Source organism: Triturus cristatus, chromosome 12, assembly GCF_964204655.1.
Source record: "Triturus cristatus chromosome 12, aTriCri1.1, whole genome shotgun sequence".
Lineage (NCBI taxonomy): Eukaryota > Metazoa > Chordata > Amphibia > Caudata > Salamandridae > Triturus > Triturus cristatus.
In genome coordinates this window covers 573677202-573697105 of record NC_140595.1, presented here as the reverse complement: position 1 = coordinate 573697105, position 19904 = coordinate 573677202, and the positions used below count along the sequence as shown (strand labels likewise).

General features: G+C 42.5%; 1 protein-coding gene across 2 annotated transcripts in view; it reads right to left on the bottom strand.

Annotated features, from left to right (window-relative positions):
* The window catches only part of LOC146776281 (ATP-binding cassette sub-family C member 12-like), a 1395717-nt gene that overhangs the window by 1201736 nt on the left and 174077 nt on the right, over window positions 1-19904 (bottom strand). For both annotated transcript variants that reach the window (XM_085639684.1, XM_085639683.1), the window contains exon 2: window positions 9415-9542. In XM_085639684.1, the coding sequence (XP_085495810.1) occupies window positions 9415-9504 (90 nt within the window). In that variant the 5' untranslated portion in view covers window positions 9505-9542. The remainder of the gene's footprint in view (window positions 1-9414; window positions 9543-19904) is intronic.

Here is a 19904-nt window from a genome sequence, read left to right as displayed (position 1 = left end):
CTTGGATAAGTGAGTAAATGGCAGACGCATCATCTGAAGTGTAAGCTTTCGTATTAGCTCTGTTGTCTGTGATATTCGTGATTGAGTCGAACGACATGATGATCGTGGGTGCTGCTGCTGAGACAGTTACTCCAAAGTGAAAAGATGGGGGAGCAGCGCACTCCTGTTAATTAACTGAACAATTCAATTGTTCAGTTAATTAACAGGAGTGCGCTGCTCCCCCATCTTTTCCTATGAAAAGGCCATGTCGCATTTCTTATGTTAGCTGAAATGTGCAGGCCGAAATGTATTTTCCTTGGGAAGGATCTCATTTGGAGGTAGTCAGCAAATTTCATGTGCAGGGAAGGAATTTCTGTTCTCAGGCTTCTGTTGCAGGTGCAAGGACATCGTCCTTGTTAGCAAAGACTAACCTTTTGTTTTAGGAGTTAGGTATGGAAGAGCGTTTGCTACAAGAGTCTCCAGGAATGCTGATAATTGGAAGATGCTACTTTCTGCGCTGAGGGAGCGTGGGACTCAAGGACTTTTCAACAGTTATTGGACGGAGTACAGGTTTCAGTGGAAAATTACCTCCAGGAGGTGTCCAGCCAGAAGAGGTGTAACGGAGGCGTGTCCTCCATGTTGTGCATTTTGTATTAGGGACAGTGCCCTGAGGGATGAGCAGAAGAGAGCAGGAGCAGATGAGGGTAGAAGGAAGAGATCGACATTGAGGAATGAGACTTAGAACAAGTTTGGTAGCTTTGGCTACTGACCCTTTCAACATGAGTGTACTTCTTAGGAAGTCTTCATGAGCTGACACCTTTTTCTGATCTTGCCTTGGGAAATGCTAAGTAGGGATGTCACCTTAGTGGTAGAGTAGGGACAGACTAATCAATGTCTTTGTAGGTATCCATGAAGACTGATTTAGATATTGGAGCAGTAATCTTCTATTTGATATTTTTAGAGTTCATTATCCTTTTGATGCTTCATAGAATTAGGTTGTTGCGTAGGTTACATTTTGTATTTGTGCCCATGTACTTTCTTAACCTCGTCATGAGGTGCTTGTATGTCCAGTTATTTTTGGCTTTGTAATAAACCCCCTAAATTTAATTCAGAGTTAGTGACTCTTCAGCGTCAGAATTGATTAGTTATAGATTTCAGTTAAATGAGTTGATTTTCTCCCCTTTACACTTCACAGCTGGTAAAAAGATCCAGTTGGCCGAGGATTCTTAGGAGTGGTAAGATATGGTAAGATAAGAATCCGGTGTTATCAATTTCTTTTTTACAATATTTGTAATAAAGTCAATTAATAAAATATCTCTGTTAGCTTCTTTTTTCTGTGTATTTGATGCCTATATGTTTTTCTCTGATTTACCGGGAACATTCATTCATAGTCCAATGACATTCAGTACAATTATTTACAGTTCCATTCCTTTGCTTGTGACTCCTCCGCTGAATACTTCCTATGGCAGCCTGATAGAGTAGAGGGACGTTGGCGTACTGACTTTACTCTGTCTATCCTATTTCGGGCAAAACTTGGCTGTAAAGGACAGAAAAAAAGATAATGACCTTGACACCATGTCGGAAACTCGCAGCATGTGGGGGCCATTATTTTTCTGTTTCGCCAAAACAGGCTTCCGCTTTACAAGGTTGCTTTTGAAAAACAAAAAGTTTGCTAGGGGCGGGCAGGCCTTCATATATGTTTTTGTCCATCAAAGTCTTCCTGCATAAACAGGAACCGCTGTGAGAACAGTTCCTGTCAATGTAGAGAGTTGTCCAAAGGGCTAGTGGACAACCCTAAATTTGACTAGCCTAGGTCCCTCAGAAATGCAGAGGTATTGTTCCTCGCTATACTGACAGAGTTAAATCCATCCCACAAACTCTAAATCAGTCCCATAGTTTTTCTTCATTCGGTTATGAGATTGTAATGAAGCCTCTCAATTATACTTTGTCGCTGACTTTATAAGGTCCCATATGCAACGGTTCCTATTTTGATAAGATCACTCTATTTATCAGATGGCACTAAGAACCAGATTTAGATCTCAGCGGATGGGTAACTCCGTCAAAATGGTAACGGATATCCCATCCTCTGAAATATACATCCTATAGGATATAATGAGACTTGTATTTCGGTGAACAGGATCTCCTTCACCGTTCTGACGGAGTAACCCATCCACTAACATCTAAATCAGGCCCCGAGTCATTGGGATATAACATTACCTGTTCTGGCCTTTGCTTTTACAAATCATTGTTTCTGGTGTTTTAGTTGATTTGTTTAATGGAACTGAATCAGAATTAATAATATCTGAATGCGCTGATTTGCCACAGAAAAGGAGATTTTCCGATAACATGTTGCCTTCTGGTAATCCTATATCTGTCCATGTTCAGTCCCATAGATTTAGTGATAAAAGCGAGAATATACCTATAGAAAATTAAGCAGCTTCAACTAGTCTTTTCACCTAGTCTTGCAAATGTTCTAATCATCTTTACCATTAGCCACATCTCTAGGTAAGCTTAAAGGAGTTTTAGTACTTAGGGCTTCATCTCACAAAGTCACAGGGTTTATGACCACAAAAATGCATATCATTATGCACAAAATCCCTTTTACAAAAATGCATTCGACTTGTAAAAGGACTTTTGCGATCATTCTGTTTCTGAATTACAAAGAGGAGGGTTCATGAAACGGGTCTTCCCTCCCTCTCCTTTCCAATTCAGAAATAATGCATTGATAGTTTACAATTACAATTGCTGTCACAAACCATTGAGCAGCTACCAACTCCTGAGTTGGGGTGGTAACTAATTTGCTAAGGAAAGTGGTCCACTTAGGAGCTCCATTTAGGAATCATGATGGCAACATCAAGAACTGAAAGCATTTTTTATTTTGTTTTTTAAAAGCAACATTAGTTCCTTTAAGAGGAAACAGGCTGCTTTAAAAGATAAAGCGTTTTCCAGTTTGGAATGCAGTCAGGGGGATAGCAGTGTAAAGTCCTTTGCAGGCCACCATCACAGTGATTACAGACAATCACAGAGTGTCGCAAATTGTCACCTACCTAATGAATATTAATTAGGCAGGTCATTCTGAAACCCCCTGCAAGTGAGTATTTGGTGAACAGACCTAATAGTTTATGGGTTGGTTTGTAGAATGCTATTCCAGTCACAAAAATTATGTGTGCAATTTACGACCACATTCTGTGATTGAAATAATAATATATCCGTTCTCTAACTTTCATAAGTAGATGGATGGCGATTATATTCACTTATTGTTTGCAGTTGTTCCTGGTGGCAAGTACCTGTTGAAATCTATATTAGGAATAATAACGCAAAATGTAAGCTTTTAGGCACCTGCCAGGTAAATAGTGAAATGCATCTGGTTTTTCCATGGCTACTGGCCAAGCTGTACACACTGTCTGCTATTTAGCAAGTCACCAGTTTTGTTTCTTTTTGCACGGTCACCAGGCAAACAGTGCATCATTTCTGCAATTTAGCCAGTGGCTAATTGTTATTTTGCTATTTGTCTGACTAGCACTAAAATAATCAAAAATATCTAGGTTTATTTGCTATTTGCATGGCTGATGGTCTAGTTGTAAATTTGGTGTGCAGCTTTGCCAGCAGGCGGGCAATGATAGAAGTTTCTTTGCTATTTGCTTGAGTACTGGCCACATAGTACATACACTCTGCTTATTAGCCATTGGCAAGGTAAATAGTGAAGCTTATTTATTATTTGCATGGCTGTGGTAAACAGTACAGAATCTCTACTATTTAGCCAGCGACTGGGTAAATAGCAAAGTTTCTCTGCTATTTTTAGGGCCACTGTATAAATAGTAAATAATTTCTACTAGTTAGCAAATTGGCAAGTAAAAAGCAGAGATAATGCACTATTTACTGGCCAACTAAATAGCTGCTACTGAATGTTTTCAAGTGGTGTTACTACCAAGCTCAATTGAACAATCTGGGAAGAATGAAAGGCTGAATCAACTTTTTGCCATCAGTTGGCCTGCAGTGATAGTTATGTTCTGTATCACTCACCCGCCCTCACCACAAAGACTGGGATTCCAAGTATAAGGTAGGGGTGCAGGTACAACGAGGACCAATCAGAAAACTGAAGAGTTTCAGAGGTGGCATGTGCTTGCAAAAAAGAAAAAGTCATCATTTGCAGAGACTGCCAGGGACAATCTGAGATGGTAAGGAGCGAACATGAGACCAAAAATACAGAAGCAGAGTAACCAAACACTGAGGAAATGATAGGGCACACACTATAATGGAGTGTATGTAAAGTAGAAATAAAAGACAGTCATAGGGAGATTGAAACATCACAAAGATGTACAGAGATGGCCAGAAGCTGGTGAGAGTAGAGGCAGAAAGAGACCTGCAGAGGATTAGCAGACTCAAAGGTGAATGAAGACCCCAACCCTGCCAGTTATGTGCATCAGACCCCAGCATTTTAAGAACCATCCATGTGGCAGTCACCTAACACCCCATCCCCACTTACTACTACCATAGTATTGCGCAGTTCCTATAAATCTATATAGGATCTGCGTGTTTAGACAACATAAACTGTGGGAGTGGTGTCCAAACTGATTCCAGACACCCCCACCGGATATGTTCGCCTGTATTCCAACTAGCTCACATTGCCACTATGAAAGCCTCTTACCAAGGACAGAATAGTTTCTGGCAAATATCAAACATGACAACCCACTCCCCTCAGGGATCGTGGAAACAGTACAGTACTTTTAGGTCAGTCACTCGTGCTCACTTTGTCTCAGAGGGAGACACAGAGGAAACGATGAGCAGGGCCAGACTGGGAACCGAAACCAGCCCTGGAAAACTGCTTGGCCGGCCCCCCTGGGGTGGGAGGGGGGGTACAGTCGAGCTGTTTGCTAGGGCCGGTTTCAGACGATTTTGTTACAGGAGGGCGATATTGCCAGCCCCTTTAACAAAAATGGCCCCCAGGGGCCCAAAACCGGCCCTCACTCTGGCGGCCCACTGGGGATACGCCTGGTGCCCGCTACGGCCAGTCAGGCCCTGACGATGGGGACGTTTTCAACAAGCATTTATTGAACCAGCATCATTTTAGTGTATAATATGTGTGCTGCAACAGCCATAAGACAGAAACAGATGTATACTGTTTTAAGCACCAACAGAGTAAATAGATGGTAGAATTCTACCATAGTGCTAAAAAAATGGATATGTGCAGGCATATAAATGCATGGCATTAATAATGCGTACTCCTACAATGCAACCCTAACTAGATGTACCTAGCATGTATGTAGGTGTAGAGCCAAGACTCCCCCTAGAATAGAGCCAACCCCATTACCCGATGTGGGAGAGTGAAGGACCCCGTCTTCGTCTTGAGATGGACACCCCGCAAGGGATGTCAGACCACTGCGTGCTGGAGTGTCTGCATGCAGGAACCTCAGCGTCTCATGTCAGCTTGTAAGCATGGAAGTCTTGCTCCTCTACCTGCCTCAGCAAAGATATGGTGTTTATATACCAAAGAGGTACCCTCAGGGGTTCTACCTTGCTGTGTCATGTGGGCTGAGGATGACAATAGTGATGAACCTTATACATAGTTACTATGCAGAAGATGGTAATCCTGCTGTGTTTCTGAGAATCCTCATGCATAATAAATTAGGCTAGTTTTCTCAGAAAACCACACAACATTTATTCAGCACCTAACTAGGTAAAAGGTCAGCACCAAACCTGTTTTGTGGTACAATGGCAGGGTAAATGTAGGTGAAAGGTTGGGTGTCTACCCAGGTCTGTATCGGGGTACATTGCGAATCTTAACACTAGTCGCCATGTGCACCTGATCTACAGTAAAACTTGAATTGCTAATAGGCAACATGCTTACTAGTTCAGAATGTCAGCTATTTAATCAGCACAATCGTAAATAGTGAAACTTCTTTGCTATTTGCACAGTCCCCAGCCAAATAGTACATGATCTTTGCCATTTGGTCAGTGGCTAGAAAAACTGTGAACTTTATTTGCTATTTGCAACCTTGCCAACCAAAAAGTAGATGATCTCTATTATATAGTTGGTGGCTGGGTAAATAGCGAAGCTTCTTTATTGTTTACAAGGCTGCCAGCCAAATAGTGCATGGTGTCTGCGATTTAGTCAGCTGCCAGCTAAATAATGAATTTTCTTTGCTTTTTGAACTTCTGCCAGCCAAACAATACATGATCTCTGCTATCTAGACGGCGGAGGGGTAAATAATCAAGCTTATTTGCTGTTTGCACGGCTGCCACCCAAATAATATATTATCTTTGATATTGAGCCAGCGGGCTGGTAAATAGTGAATTTTCTTAGCTGCTTGCATTGCTGCCTGCCAAAATGTACATGATATCTGCTGTGTGGACAGTGGCTGGGTAAACAGTGACACTTTTTTGCTATTTTCAAATAGGACATGATCTCTGCTATTTAGTCGGTGGCCGGGTACATAGTAAAACTTCTATGCTATTCGTATGGTCATTGGCCAAATAGCACATGATCTCTGCCATTTAGATGGAGGATGAGTACACTGTGAAATATACATTGCTATTTGCATACCCATTGGACAATTTGTCCACAATCTCTGCTATTTAGTCAACGACTGGGTAAACGCAACGAATGGGTAAACAGTGAAGTTTATTTGCTATTTGCACAGCAGTGGGCAAATAGTACATCATCTGTGCTATATATTCCGAGGAATGGAAAATTGTGAAGTTTTATTGCTGTTTGCATGGCTGCTGGTAAAAATTCCATAATCTCTACTATTTTAGTTGACAGCCAGATCAATAGTGAAGTCTCTATATAGTGCATAATCACTGCTATCTAGCTTGTATCCCAAATAGTATATGATCTCTGCTATCTGGCCGTGGTTGTTTGAATAGTAAAGCTTCTTTGCTATTTGAACGTCCACCTGCTGAATGGTACATGAACTCTTCTATCTAGTTGGCTGCTAGATAAATAGTGAAATTTCTTTGATATTTGAATAGCCACTGGCCAAATAGTACATAATCTCTGCCAAATAGTCGGCGGCCTGGTGAATAGTGAAAGTTATTTACTTTTCGCAGAGCTGCCAGCCAAATAGTACAAAATCTCTGCAATTTAGTAAAAAATAAAATGTGCTACCTGTTTACATGACTGCCACCCCACCTAGTCACTCTATTGTGTGGCTGTCTGGGAGTAATACACAAAGGCCAACTGCCGATCAAACTAGTCAAGTGACCCTGGAATAGGCTGCAGGCCCAAATGGTTAGAACATGAATATGCAAACTTTCTAAAAGTAGCATTTTCAGAAATGTGACAAAAAATCCGACTTTACCATTAAGCATGATATTTCTACCGGTTCACAAACAAAAGTAATCAGTTATTAAATGTAATAAGGAAACTCAGCATTAACCTATGGAAGAGGTAGGCTCACAGTAGTTTTTCACAACAAGGACATTTAAAGCTTAAATGTACATGTGCAACTATTTTAATTCACTTCACCCTGCCCAAAGAGTTCTTTGTGGCCTACCCTAGGGGTGACCTATATGTATTAAAGAAAGAGAGTTTTAAGCTTGGCAAAAGGCTTATTTTGCCAAGTCGAACTGCCAGTTTAAAACTGCCTACAGGCTGCAATGGCAGGTTTGAGACATATTTTGAAGGGCAACTTATGTGGGTGGCACAGTAAGTGCTATAGGCCTACATTTAATTTACAGGCCTTGGGTACATGTAGTAACACTTTACTAGGGACTTATGAGTGAATTAAATGTGCCAATTGGGTGTTAGACAGTTTGACCAAGTTTAGGGGAGTGAACACCAGCATGTAAGCACTGGTTAGCAGTAGAATAGTGCATAGAGTCCGAATGCCAACAAAAATAAATCTCGGAAAAACAGGTGGGGTGAAGGCAAAAGGTTTGGGGGTTGACCCAGCAGAGAGGGCCAAGTCCAACAACAACTTTTTACTGTGCTCTGTTGAAGTTAGGTGCTTTAAATTTCACTTTCCACCCACATACCTAAATGGAAGAAAAGATGCCTGGACGTTCTGCAACTACTTCTCTGAGGCATGTTTTTGATTTTCCATCATATACACAATTCCCTAAGTCATGTATGTGTTTAATACAATTATTTTTAATGGGGTCACAGAGATTGCATCCGTAAATTAGTTGTGTATTTCAATTGTATGTTTTATGTGCAATTTCAAACACCTCCAACACTGGCACTCATCTGTTGACTTATTTGAAAAAGAAGACACCCAAAATGACTGTTCATGGGACACCGCTCTACTTGCCAAGAGGCAAGATTCCAAGTCAGACACCTTCAGCCAGTCCTAACTTTTTATCTCTACAACTGAAATGTGAACACTACAAACCTTTTAGACCATGCTTACAGTGCTAAAAGTGTGATTAAAGTGCCTGAATGCACAGTCGGTTAACTTAAATGTAAGGACTGCTTTAACTAACATTGCACTTAACATGTCTTTGCAGATTGTTATCTGCAGACTTCCTTCACACCTCTAGATATATCAGTTTTTTTTTTTGGGTGCTGTATTTTGCAGCACCTTAAAGAGCAGCAGCAGAAATATTCCAAAAAGGAACCACTGTTAAAGGCTCGTTTCAGAGGCTTTTCTTTCTTTTAAGAGTGTCACAACTTTTTATGTTGTTTACTCACACGTATGGTATATTCTCTGGTGTAGCCTCACAAAAGCTTTAGGAAAACTTAAAGAGACATGTTGGGTGGCATTTTATCCAATTAGTGTTTTGATAATACATAATGGTTATACATATCACTGGTAAATACATTTGAACTAATTGCTCCTCATTATGTTTGCGAAGTCCCACGACCTCTCAGGTGTCCAACATGCCAGAATATGTTATATAATTTGCAGCACCACCCAACTCCTGCAATGCTGGCTACAAACCCGCCCATGCCGTGGCACTGCAGTCAAATCTGCTCAGTAAACCTCCAAAGTTGACCCTTAATCGCATTGATACAGCTGATTATATATTTAGATAGCCAGGAAGCCATTTCTGGGACTTAATGTATATGTAAATGTATTACATTTTTTTTAAGTAACATGCTTGCTTTGTGAGTGCCTCCATTTAAATATAGAAACTTTAGAGATCTACTTTCACATACAACTGATATGTTCTACTTTACATATTTACTTTTTGTTAAAATGGGTTTCATGGAATTATTTTAATGAGAAATGTTTATTTAGGTTTTATTCAATTCAATAAGCAAAATAATGTAGGTAAATGTATTGTGCCTGCTGCTGGGTTTTTTTTTTATTTACTTTTATTTTCTTCCAAAAATGTCAATAAAATTGATTATCAAAAATAAAATTGTCGTGCCTAACCAATTGTCAGTAACATGGAAACAAATCCTTTCTGTTATGTTTTATCACATAATAAATAATCCTTCATTAACTTTTGTGGTCGAACAGAGAATGAATGCAGTAAATGTTTACTTACATAAGTTTGCCCAGTGAAGTTATCCTCGTCCTTTCCTGGGTCAATGGATCCATAATTTTTGATAAATTGTTCTTCATTTTTCAAGGACATGTTCCGTTAATAACTCAAAAATTCAGTGTTCTGAGTTTCTAAAATAAAGAAAGAAAACATGCAGTTTTGATAACGAAATGAGTGAATATTGACGAATACTTTGTGTTTATTGTTACTGTATACAGATCCCTTGCAAAGCAGAGGTAATGCGGTGTGTCAATGGTGGGTGATGGAGGATCTTGTAAGGAAGAATGCTGCCAGGAGATGAAATGTGGTAGGAGATAAAGTAGTGTGACAGACAGGACATACTGGGAATGAGGATGAAGGACCTTGCAGATATGAAGCGTGGCGCGGAAATGAAGAGCCTTGGATACATGATGTTCTTGGGAGATAAAGGTGTTGTAGAGATGTTGTGGATGTGTATGGGGAAGAGGCTCAGTTTGAGGGTTAGCATGAATAGAAGGTAAGGTTACATGGGAAATAACAACAATAAGGAATGTTCCCTTCACAGGCCCCAACATGACATCATAGAAATGAAATAAAAACTGTGTGTCATCAGCTTTTATGCAGAATTCAAAGCAGCGGAGACAGATCACCTTAAACCCCCAGGGCGCAAGTGGTGATAAAAATAATAGCACGGTCTGAGGCAGTGATACTCAAAGTACGGCCCGGGCGCATGTGACCCTCCTGACCTTTACATGCGCCCCCCTGGGCAACAGCTGCACTGGGCTGCTGTTTACTCGGCTCAGCACCAGCATTTAACAAGCATTTGCAATGCAATAGGTCTCGCATCTGGGAGAGTGAGAGCTAATGGCTTTGTAAATGACAATGTCTTTTACCTATGTGTTTTGGTTTGGAGTGGATGTGTATATAAAGTGACGTCAAATTATGCGGGTTGTTTTGGAAATGTTAGTTGTGGGATTGTGTGGTGTGTAGTGGAATTGTGTGGAATGGTGAATAGATAGAGGTGAGAGCTGCACAGAATAGAATAAAAAAAGATAGAGAGGGATAAGTAGCTTGTGCCTGAAGCGATGAATAAATTCCAGACAGAAGTGCAGAAATGCATGAGAGAGAAAGAGGGGGAGAGCAGGCCACAGACACATAAATAGTGAGCGCAACGATTTCCCACTTTAGTGAGGTTTTGCAACGCTGTGTTCCTACAGATGTGTAATTTGACATTTAATTGAGATTGCACCGTATACAATCCTTCTTAAATTATAATTCACAGAAATCAATGGATTCCATATCCTGCAGTAGATTGTGGCCGTCCCATGCTTTGAAGTGAGAACATAAATGAATCGCTGTTTACATGGCGTCGGACACTGGCTCGGAGATGTGGTTTGCTTTTGACATACATGTTTTCTGCAGAGAGCGCCCTCCACCGACAACAGAAGATCTTTGGGGCCCAGAAACAATAATGAGGAAGAAACAGCATGGAGCAGCCTGCACAGCTCTGCCCTCACTTTTCAGACGAGGGGGCCACTGCAGTATGCTCAAATCAGCCCCCTAGTGAGGCCTGTCAGCTTGACACACAGGTCCCATATGTGGCTACTTACACACCTTACAACTGCTGACCAATGTAAAAAAATAATAATAAAGTTCAAGCATTGTGATTTTTGTCGGCTGCCCTGTTTTTGTCTAGTGTTTTTTTAAATACAAAGCCTCAATTTTTGACGCTTTATGATTGTTTTTCATATTTTTGGGGCTTATGACATTTGTGATGTTAAGGGTTTTATTTGTTGGCTAATTGCGAGATCTGATTAATATTTTTGAGCTTTGGAAGTGACAGGTGCTATGATCTTCTCCCTGTCAGAGTCAGACAACTGCACAAACTGTCTGCCTGAAAGGGCCTAATGAACAATAAATTACGTTTGATCATAAAGTACTGTCAGGCTAATTTTCCGTTCGGCCCCTCGCAGACAAGCTCAGCAGCTCTCTGCTCACTCGGTGGGTGCTGCTGAGCGCGTCACTTCTTCACTCAAAAGTGCACCCACCCACACAGTGCACCCACACATTAAAAGTACCAAAAGTAATGTGTCACAAACAAAATCTCTTAAAAGTCTCTGTTTTACAGCCAAAACAAACTACCGTTCTAACTGACCCATGTGCCTTCAGTTTGCTAGGCTTGCCAGTTAAAAAAACAAAACAAAAAAAGATTGCAGTTATGCTGGGGGCTTTCTGTCAAAGGTTGTGCACCGTTTTGTTTTTTTTTGCAGTTTTATATAGCAGGGCACGGGGAGATTAAGTGATGTGCCCAGAATCACAGCATGGTTGAGCAGGCACCGACACTCGAACCTGGTTCCCCAGCTTCAAAGTCGGCCGCCCTAAACGTTAAGCCACAACCCCTTGCACAGCAAGGTTGCCACCTACTTTCTACCAAAAAAGAGGCAGGCCACAAAAGAGTTTATCCCCAAGAGTGAGCATTTTGCTGTAAACCTGTCTCTATTTTAAAATTCCATTTGGTTTTCTGTAGCAAGCTCTGCTGACAAGTTCATGTCTTCAGAGACCGGACTCTGTTTTGTGGCCCTTGGGAGGAGCAGATACTGGTGGCCTTGGGGGGTTGACGAGGAACTACTTTTGGCTGCAAATCCCTTATAGCTGCCTAGGCTCGAATTAAAAATTGAGTCCCAAGGGTTAACCAACTCAAAACTCAAACCATAAGACAAACTAATATTATGTTCCTAATCCTAATCAATAGCGTTGAGCCCTGCCCAGGATCAGTCCAAGACACACTGAAGTGTAATAGCTGGCAAGCACCTCCCCATGAGGCGTGTCAGGCTCAGAATAGACCGACCTAGCGCAGATCACGTAGCCAAGAACAACTCAGGAGAAGATGGGGTCTTCAGAAAGGGCTGAGACTATGAAGAGCAGGTGGTGAACTCATGTACAGCTTGGTCAAAAGTGGGGCCTGAGGCAAGAGTGTGTTTCAAATAACACATCGCACTGTTATCACACACTGACCATTGCAGGTTGTAGTCACATTCCATTCTCGTCGCTGAATTTCGCCGTGTAAAAGCCGAATAGACAGCTAAAAGCACAACTGTATTTAGAATATATCCTCTTTGCCATACATCGAACACATACAGACTGCCATTAAAGTTCCCACAGTAAAAATGATGTGTCAGTGCCGCATAATGCACCCGAATGATGTTTTACTTTTTCTAACCTTTTTTCCTCATAAACTTAAAAGATTCTTCTTTGAAAAATGTGGATTGCATAAACTTAAAAGATTCTTCATAGTAAAATGGGCATCGCGAAAGCATGTCTGGAGTGCAGTAAGTTTATAAAACTTGCAACTTGATTCCGATGCAAAGTTGTCTTTGTGCCCATATCGGGATTCCTGATTGATGATGAAGTGAAGCTGTCGTACTTTAGAATTTGGGACCGCGTAGGAGGCAGGGCCCTACCCCTGTCTATCCCGGTATTAGCGAACCGCGAATGGTTAATGCAGTATGTACAAGTGCTTTGTGTAACGTTTTAGCTCTGAATCCCACTGTGTATACGCTATTATACATCACTACGTGGGTTCCATTTTAGAGCGGTGGCCATCTTATGGTTGCCCTCACATAGGCTACATAGCATGAAGCAAATACGGGCCTTTTAGAGCACATGTGCCTTTCTTTGACTTTTCTGTGACCTGAGCAGCTTGGCTCCGCTGCCCCAGGTCAGTCCGGTCTCACGAGTTCCCCGTCCTATGGCCACCTGTGATTAGCATCAGGGCTTGACACACCATAAAGCCTTTACATTAAACACGAGCCTCCAGCTAATCTCTTTCTCACCTGACTGTTCCTGCTTTATGGCTTGTTTTCCAAACAGGAGATGCTCATGTTTATTGGGGCCTATCGATATCTGATGTGGGATCTGAGCCTTGCTGGGTAAATAATTGCAGGCTGGTTTAACTGGAATGTGGGATGGTCATCATGACTCTGCCTTTTCGTTTGTAATGTATACATGTAATGGCCATATCGTAAACCAAGGAATGTGTGCCTGAAGCAGGATATTTTGTATTTAAGGAGAAGCCCGTTTCTGTGATTTTCAGCAGTCTCCTGAGAACATACACGCTGTTGTACTTCTAGGATACCTGTAATTGGTCTGCAGCCAATAAACTGATCTTTGACTTCACCCAGAAGACTCTGTGTTTCTGTAGGTCTGAAACAGGAAGAACCCCGAAGTCATAGGGTGTGTTCCCCTGCACCGCTGGGCTTAAAATACCCGGTACTTCAGTTGGCGCCCAACTCGGCGCGATTTCAGCGGTACCGGTCCAAGCCAGAGGTTCGTGAGGAGCTTCGTGTGGAAATTCTGGAGGAAGGCCGCCACTTCATCGACCCCTGCATGTCGACGTGGTCCGAAAGTCTTTTCTGCGAGGTTCTCCGCGTCCCGACGGCTACGAAGGACTGCTGCCCTGATTAATCGCCCTGTTTTGGACCCTTGACGATTTTGGTAGAGCGAAACAATCGAGAGAGTCTTCTGGTGACGCCATTGATCATCGATATTCAGTTAAGTATAAGTGGAGCGTCTCCCAGTTTGAATTTGGTATCCTTCGGGATTATTTTGATTTGGAGTTTACAAACCCCAAAGCCAGAGGACTCGTGTATTCACGAGACTATCGTATTCGATAATCCTTTGAAGTTTGGAACTAGACTAGTGAGCAAAGATGCCTGGTGCTAGTGTATTTGGAAGATTATTTTGTTTGGGTTGTGGAAGGGATTTCCAGTTAGAGGATTCATGTCCGGTTCCTCCGATTGGAACTCCTACTTATGAGCTTTATGTAAAACATGGCGTGGGCCCCATTGCATATAATGAAGTATGGATCCGATACACCAGAAAGGACGGTGTTTTAAAATGGCCCCAAAATGGTAGCTTCCATACAGATATCTTAGATAATTTGGAAGTTAAATTGTTTAAAAAGAAAGCCCGGCCGGCGATGTTTGATTCTTTCCGCCTATGGCGAAAGGAAGCCAAACAGAAGGAAATTAAGCTAGCAAAGAGGAATAAGAGAGAGAGAGAGGTATGTCAGTGATGCAAGCAGCTGTGCAATTTAAAGATAATGAGGAGGAGCAAATGAATGAACAGTTGCACAGACAGCGCAAACTAGGGATTGATAAATGTTACCCTGTTTTGTCACCCCTTGTGCAAGATGAGACAAAAGAGAAAGAGAAAGATTCCCTAATGTCCCATTTATTAAGTTCGCCACCCCCATATGCGCAAAATGCCACAGCACCTCCACAGCTTGTAAATGTGCAGCCTCCAGTAAATATGCCGCAAGCCATCCCGCAGCTGCCAGCTCCTCTTCAGCTGGCTCCTATCCCTGCAGTGCAGCCCTCTCAAGGGTCGCCAGTTTGTTACCTGTTACCCCCGCGCTTCCTGCGACTTTGCCTAGCACGCCAGCGGCTTCCCCTGGCGCTCCTTCTTACCCAGGTACCTGTATCTGAATCTGTTTTTCTTCCCTCTGTCTATCCCCCCGTTTTCGCCTCAACTTCTCCTTCAGCACGACAACGACTAGCTAATGTAGCTACTAGTTTAATGTCGCCTCTCTTTGGGTCATCGAGTGCGACTCCTGCCTTACAGCGTAAGCAATTGCGCAGTCAGCTGCCTGGTCCCGACGAGAAAGAGGTGTTAGATCATCTGGCGCGTAGGTGGATTGGTTTCCCTTTACTTTATAATGTGGAATCAGTAGTTACCGTTTTTCACCAATGGGATGCCCCAACACAAAGGTATGTCTTTGACAAAATGTGTGAATTCCTCTGTGAGGAATTGGAGGATAATGGTGCAAACCCAAACCCACAGGAATTGTGTCGAGTGCGATTTGATTTTGAAAAAGGTACAATTGTGGGTCCCAATGTAGATCAAGCAGTTGCGACTTTACTGTCCTTCAGAAATGGCGATTGTCAGAAATCATTGTTTAAGCAGGATTTCCCTGTGGGGAAGAAGGTAAAAGCACGCCAATATCCAATGCGTGAGGTTCCTCCAGTTTGGAGACCTGGTGATTTAGCTGCTAACACACCTGTTCAGCCATATTTTCAGCGTGTTTGGGTGCATGTCCCTTGGAAGCGTTCTGAGGTCTTAGCGCTTAAACAGACATTGCCTGACCCCCGTAAAAACCCTACAGGTTATTATAAGGAGCTATCACAAACTGCAGAATCATGTGTAATGAATTTGGCTGACATAGATATGTTGTTTGGGAATGTTGTTCCACAGCCTTTATGGGGATCCATTCGTAATGTAGATCAAACTGCAGAATTGTGTAAGACATGGGCTAATATCATTGCTGCAGATGCTGGCCAAGTTGGTGGCGCGAAACCTGATCCTTTGGTAGCAGAACTCCCTGGTCGAATTATTACCTACATGAAAACTATAATGCCTGCGATGCGCGTAAATTGGGATAAACTATCCGCATGTAAGCAGAAGAAAGATGAGACAGTGTCCGATTTCTTCACCAGGTTTGAAGAAACGTTTATCGACCACAGTGGTCAAGACATGAGCACTGAAGGTGGCCAACGGTTATTTGTTGATAAATTTGTGCAGAATCTACTTCCCGAGTTGTGTAAAAAATTAAAAGACTCAGAAAGTTCTTGGGCTGTTTCCTCTTCAGCACAAATACTGGCTACTGCACAGAATTAGGAGAATAGAGACAACGATGAGAAGGATAGAACAGATAAGAAAACGAAAGAACTAAAAACAAAGGTCCTCTTGCAGCAGGCTTATCCACCACGTGGAGGACAGAGTAATTATAGGCAAACACAAGGTATCTATCAGCAGCCCCAACAGTTTCAGAATAATCAGCAAATGAACGGGTATTATCAACCACGAATCCCTGTAGGTCCCAACCAATGTTCATATTGCAAAGAGGAAGGTCATTTTAAATATAGTTGCCCTAAATTAATGCAGCGTAACAGTAATGCGTATGGCGCAAGAGGTAGAGGTGGTCAGCAAGCTCCTAGAGGTAGAGGGCGTGGAAATGCTCCCCAGAACGCGCGTCCTCTTCCGCCTCAAAATACCATAAATAGCTTTGATCAGCAAGCCAACGCGACTGGTAATACAGCTCAGTACTACAATAATGATTATTATGCAGAAGACAACAATGTAGAAGATAATGATTACTAGGACAGCCGTAGACAGAGAGAGGGAGTTGTTTCAGTGCCAGTGGATCAGAGCGGACCTTATGTTAAAGTAACTACAGCAAATGTAACGGAGCCCTTTCTGCTGGATACTGGTGCTGCAAAGAGTTCAATTATGCATTCAAAACTCCCTGGCGCGCCTTTGTCTGGCGAAATGAATGTTTCAGTAGGTTTTTCTGGCGCCCCAGTTAGGAACCTGATTTCTAGTCCTATGTCACTTTCTGTTGGACCTTGTGAGCTAAAAGCACCCCTCATTCTAACAACAGGTTGTGGTGAAAATTTGCTAGGATTAGATTTGCTAAAAAGATTGCATGCGACGCTATATTGTTCTCCCTCAGGAGTACAACTTACATTAGGCAAGAAAGTGATTTCCCCAATGTATTTGTCTAAAAATGTGATGCCACCTGAATTGTCATCCCTTCCGGATGTCCTTTGGGCTACTGGTCCCAATGATATGGGTCTTTTGGAAATACCGCCATATGTGGTCACTTTAAAAGCCAATGTCAGATTGCCACGTATTCCCCAGTACAAGATCTCCAATGAAGGTCAGAAAGCATTGTTAGCAATTGTCAGTGATTTGATTAAAAAGGATGTAATTGAAGAGACAAGAGGCAACGTTTGCAATAGTCCTGTTTTACCTGTCTTAAAACGAACGGACCCTTCACAGCCACCTGTTTACAGATTTGTGATTGATCTTAGAGAGGTTAATAAGATTGTTGTGCCACAGTTTCCAGTTGTCCCTGATATAACTGCCTTGTTAACCATGATTCCAGCCTCCGCTGCATGGTTCTCAGTGATCGATCTAAAGAATGCTTTCTTTAGCATCCCAATTGCAGAGGAGAGCAGAGACATTTTTGGCTTTAGTTTAGGAGGTCGCAGCTTCCGCTTTAAATGCGCTCCCCAAGGCTACTGTGAAAGTCCATCAATATACAGTCAGGCTTTAAAAGCGCAGCTTGATGCACTGGTTTTACCTAGTGGCGCTATCCTTATTCAGTATGTTGACGATTTACTAATCGCCGCGGATACTGAAAAGATTTGCAAAGAAGCTACATTGTCATTGTTGCGTCATTTGTCTACCTTTCATCACAAAGTGTCTCTCTCAAAGCTGCAATATTGTCGACAAGAAGTGACCTACTTAGGTCATCTCTTATCGAAGGAGGGAAGGAAACTGACCCCAGAAAGAATTCAAGCCATTGCACAGTTGAGTGTACCAAGAACACAGAGAGAAGTGCGTGCTTTCTTGGGCATTACTTCATACTGTAGGCATTGGATTCCTAATTTTTCCTTGTTGGCAAAACCTTTGTTAGCATTAACATGCAAAGACACACCGAATCCTATCCCATGGTCTGAAGAGTGTCAGAAAAGTTTTTGGGAATTGCGCAATGCATTGTGTTCAGCTCCTGTGTTGGGTACCCCTGACTACAGCAAGCCTTTTACATTGTATGTTCATGAGAAAGATGGATGCGCATTATCAGTGTTAACACAACCTTTTGGCGACAGACCGCGTCCATGCGCGTATTTTTCGTCAACCTTGGACCCGGTAGCGAGGGCATTGCCAAGTTGTCTGAGAGCCACAGCTGCCGCAGCTATGTCTATTCGACAGTCTGCTGGACTAGTGATGGATAATACATTGATTGTTATGGTTCCACATGCTGTGGACACATTGTTAAACAGGACCAAGACACAGCACTTAACTAGTGCGCGATTATCTGGTTATGAGCTGACACTGTTAGCAAATCATATACACATAAAGAGATGCAACACGTTGAATCCAGCTACATTATTACCAGTTCCAGCAGACCTAGATGAGATTGAGCAACATGATTGTCTGTTCAGAACAGAAGAAGAGACGAAAGGGAGAGTAGATCTTAAAGATACTCCCCTGACTGAGTGTGATGGTACCTTATGGGTGGATGGTTTGTGTTTCAAGCTTCCGAATGGTGATACGACTGCTGCATATGCTATCACTACTTTGCACACGATTGTGGAAACTGCACGTGTGCCACAAAATTCGGCTCAAGCAGCGGAATTGATTGCCCTTACAAGAGCATGCGTGTTGTCTGAAGGAATGAAAGTGAACATATATACGGATAGCCAGTACGCCTTTGGCGTGGCCCACAGTTTTGGGCGATTATGGAAGGAACGTGGGTTCCTGACTTCGCATGGAGCTAAGATTCAGAATGGCAAGTTGGTGAATGATCTCCTTGAATCACTGACCCTACCGTTGCAAGTTGCGATTATGAAATACAGTGCGCACAAGAAAATCACTGATGATGTTGGTCGTGGTAATGCGTTTGCTGATGAAGTCGCGAAAGAAACAGCAAAAGATGTGAAGACTCGAATGTATGTTGCAGGCCCTGCCAGATGGGTTAGTGATGTTGGAATGTGTGAAAACACAATAGAAAGTGTAAAGTCCCTTCAAGCTGAAGCCACAGAGAAAGAGTTGAGCAAATGGAGAGAAAGTATGGGTAAGTTGGATGAGAATGGTTGTTGGGTTGATCTGTCAGAACATAGGCGATGGTTGTTGCCTGATGCATATGTGCTTCCAGTGGTTACTATGGCACATGGAATGGCACATATCAGTACGAAAGGAATTTGTAAGTTGTTGGCTCCAGTATGGCAGAATGCTGGAATTCCTAAGTGTGCAGAGAATGTGGTCAAGAATTGTATGGTATGCTTGAAGTACAACCCTGGTAGGGGAACCCCAACTCCAGCTGGTCATTTTGCGCCTCCATCATATCCATTTGAAGTTTTGCAGCTAGATTTTATTCACATGGAAAGGTGCAACAACCTGAAATATGTATTGGTGGTTGTTTGCGCTTTATCAAAATGGATAGAGGCCTATCCCCTAAAAGATAATACTGCTCTATCCACAGCCAAAGCCCTTGTGAAAGAATTTCTCCCCAGGTTTGGAATGCCAAGAATGGTGTGGAGTGATAATGGGAGTGAGTTTGTGGGTAAAGTGATGAAGAATGTGTGTGAGGGACTAGGTATAAAGCAGAAATTCCACGCTGCAAATCACCCCCAATCAGCTTGATTAGTAGAGCGCTCTAAAACTTAAATTGGACAAAATCCAGGCGAGCACCGGTCTTAAATGGCCTGACGCTCTGCCTTTAGCACTCCTATCCACAAGAATGACCGTGCACTCACGAGTGGGACTTAGTCCTTATGAGGTTGTTTTTGGCCGCCCGGCCAATGTATGGGGTGTGCCAAGACTTACGAAATTCAGTGAAATCGAGCATCCAGTACTGCTTGATTACTTGTATGATTTGACGGTTAAACTGCGTGTTTTACACCAACAGGTGCATGATACTCTTCCCCCCGGCCTCTGAGGCTCCAGGA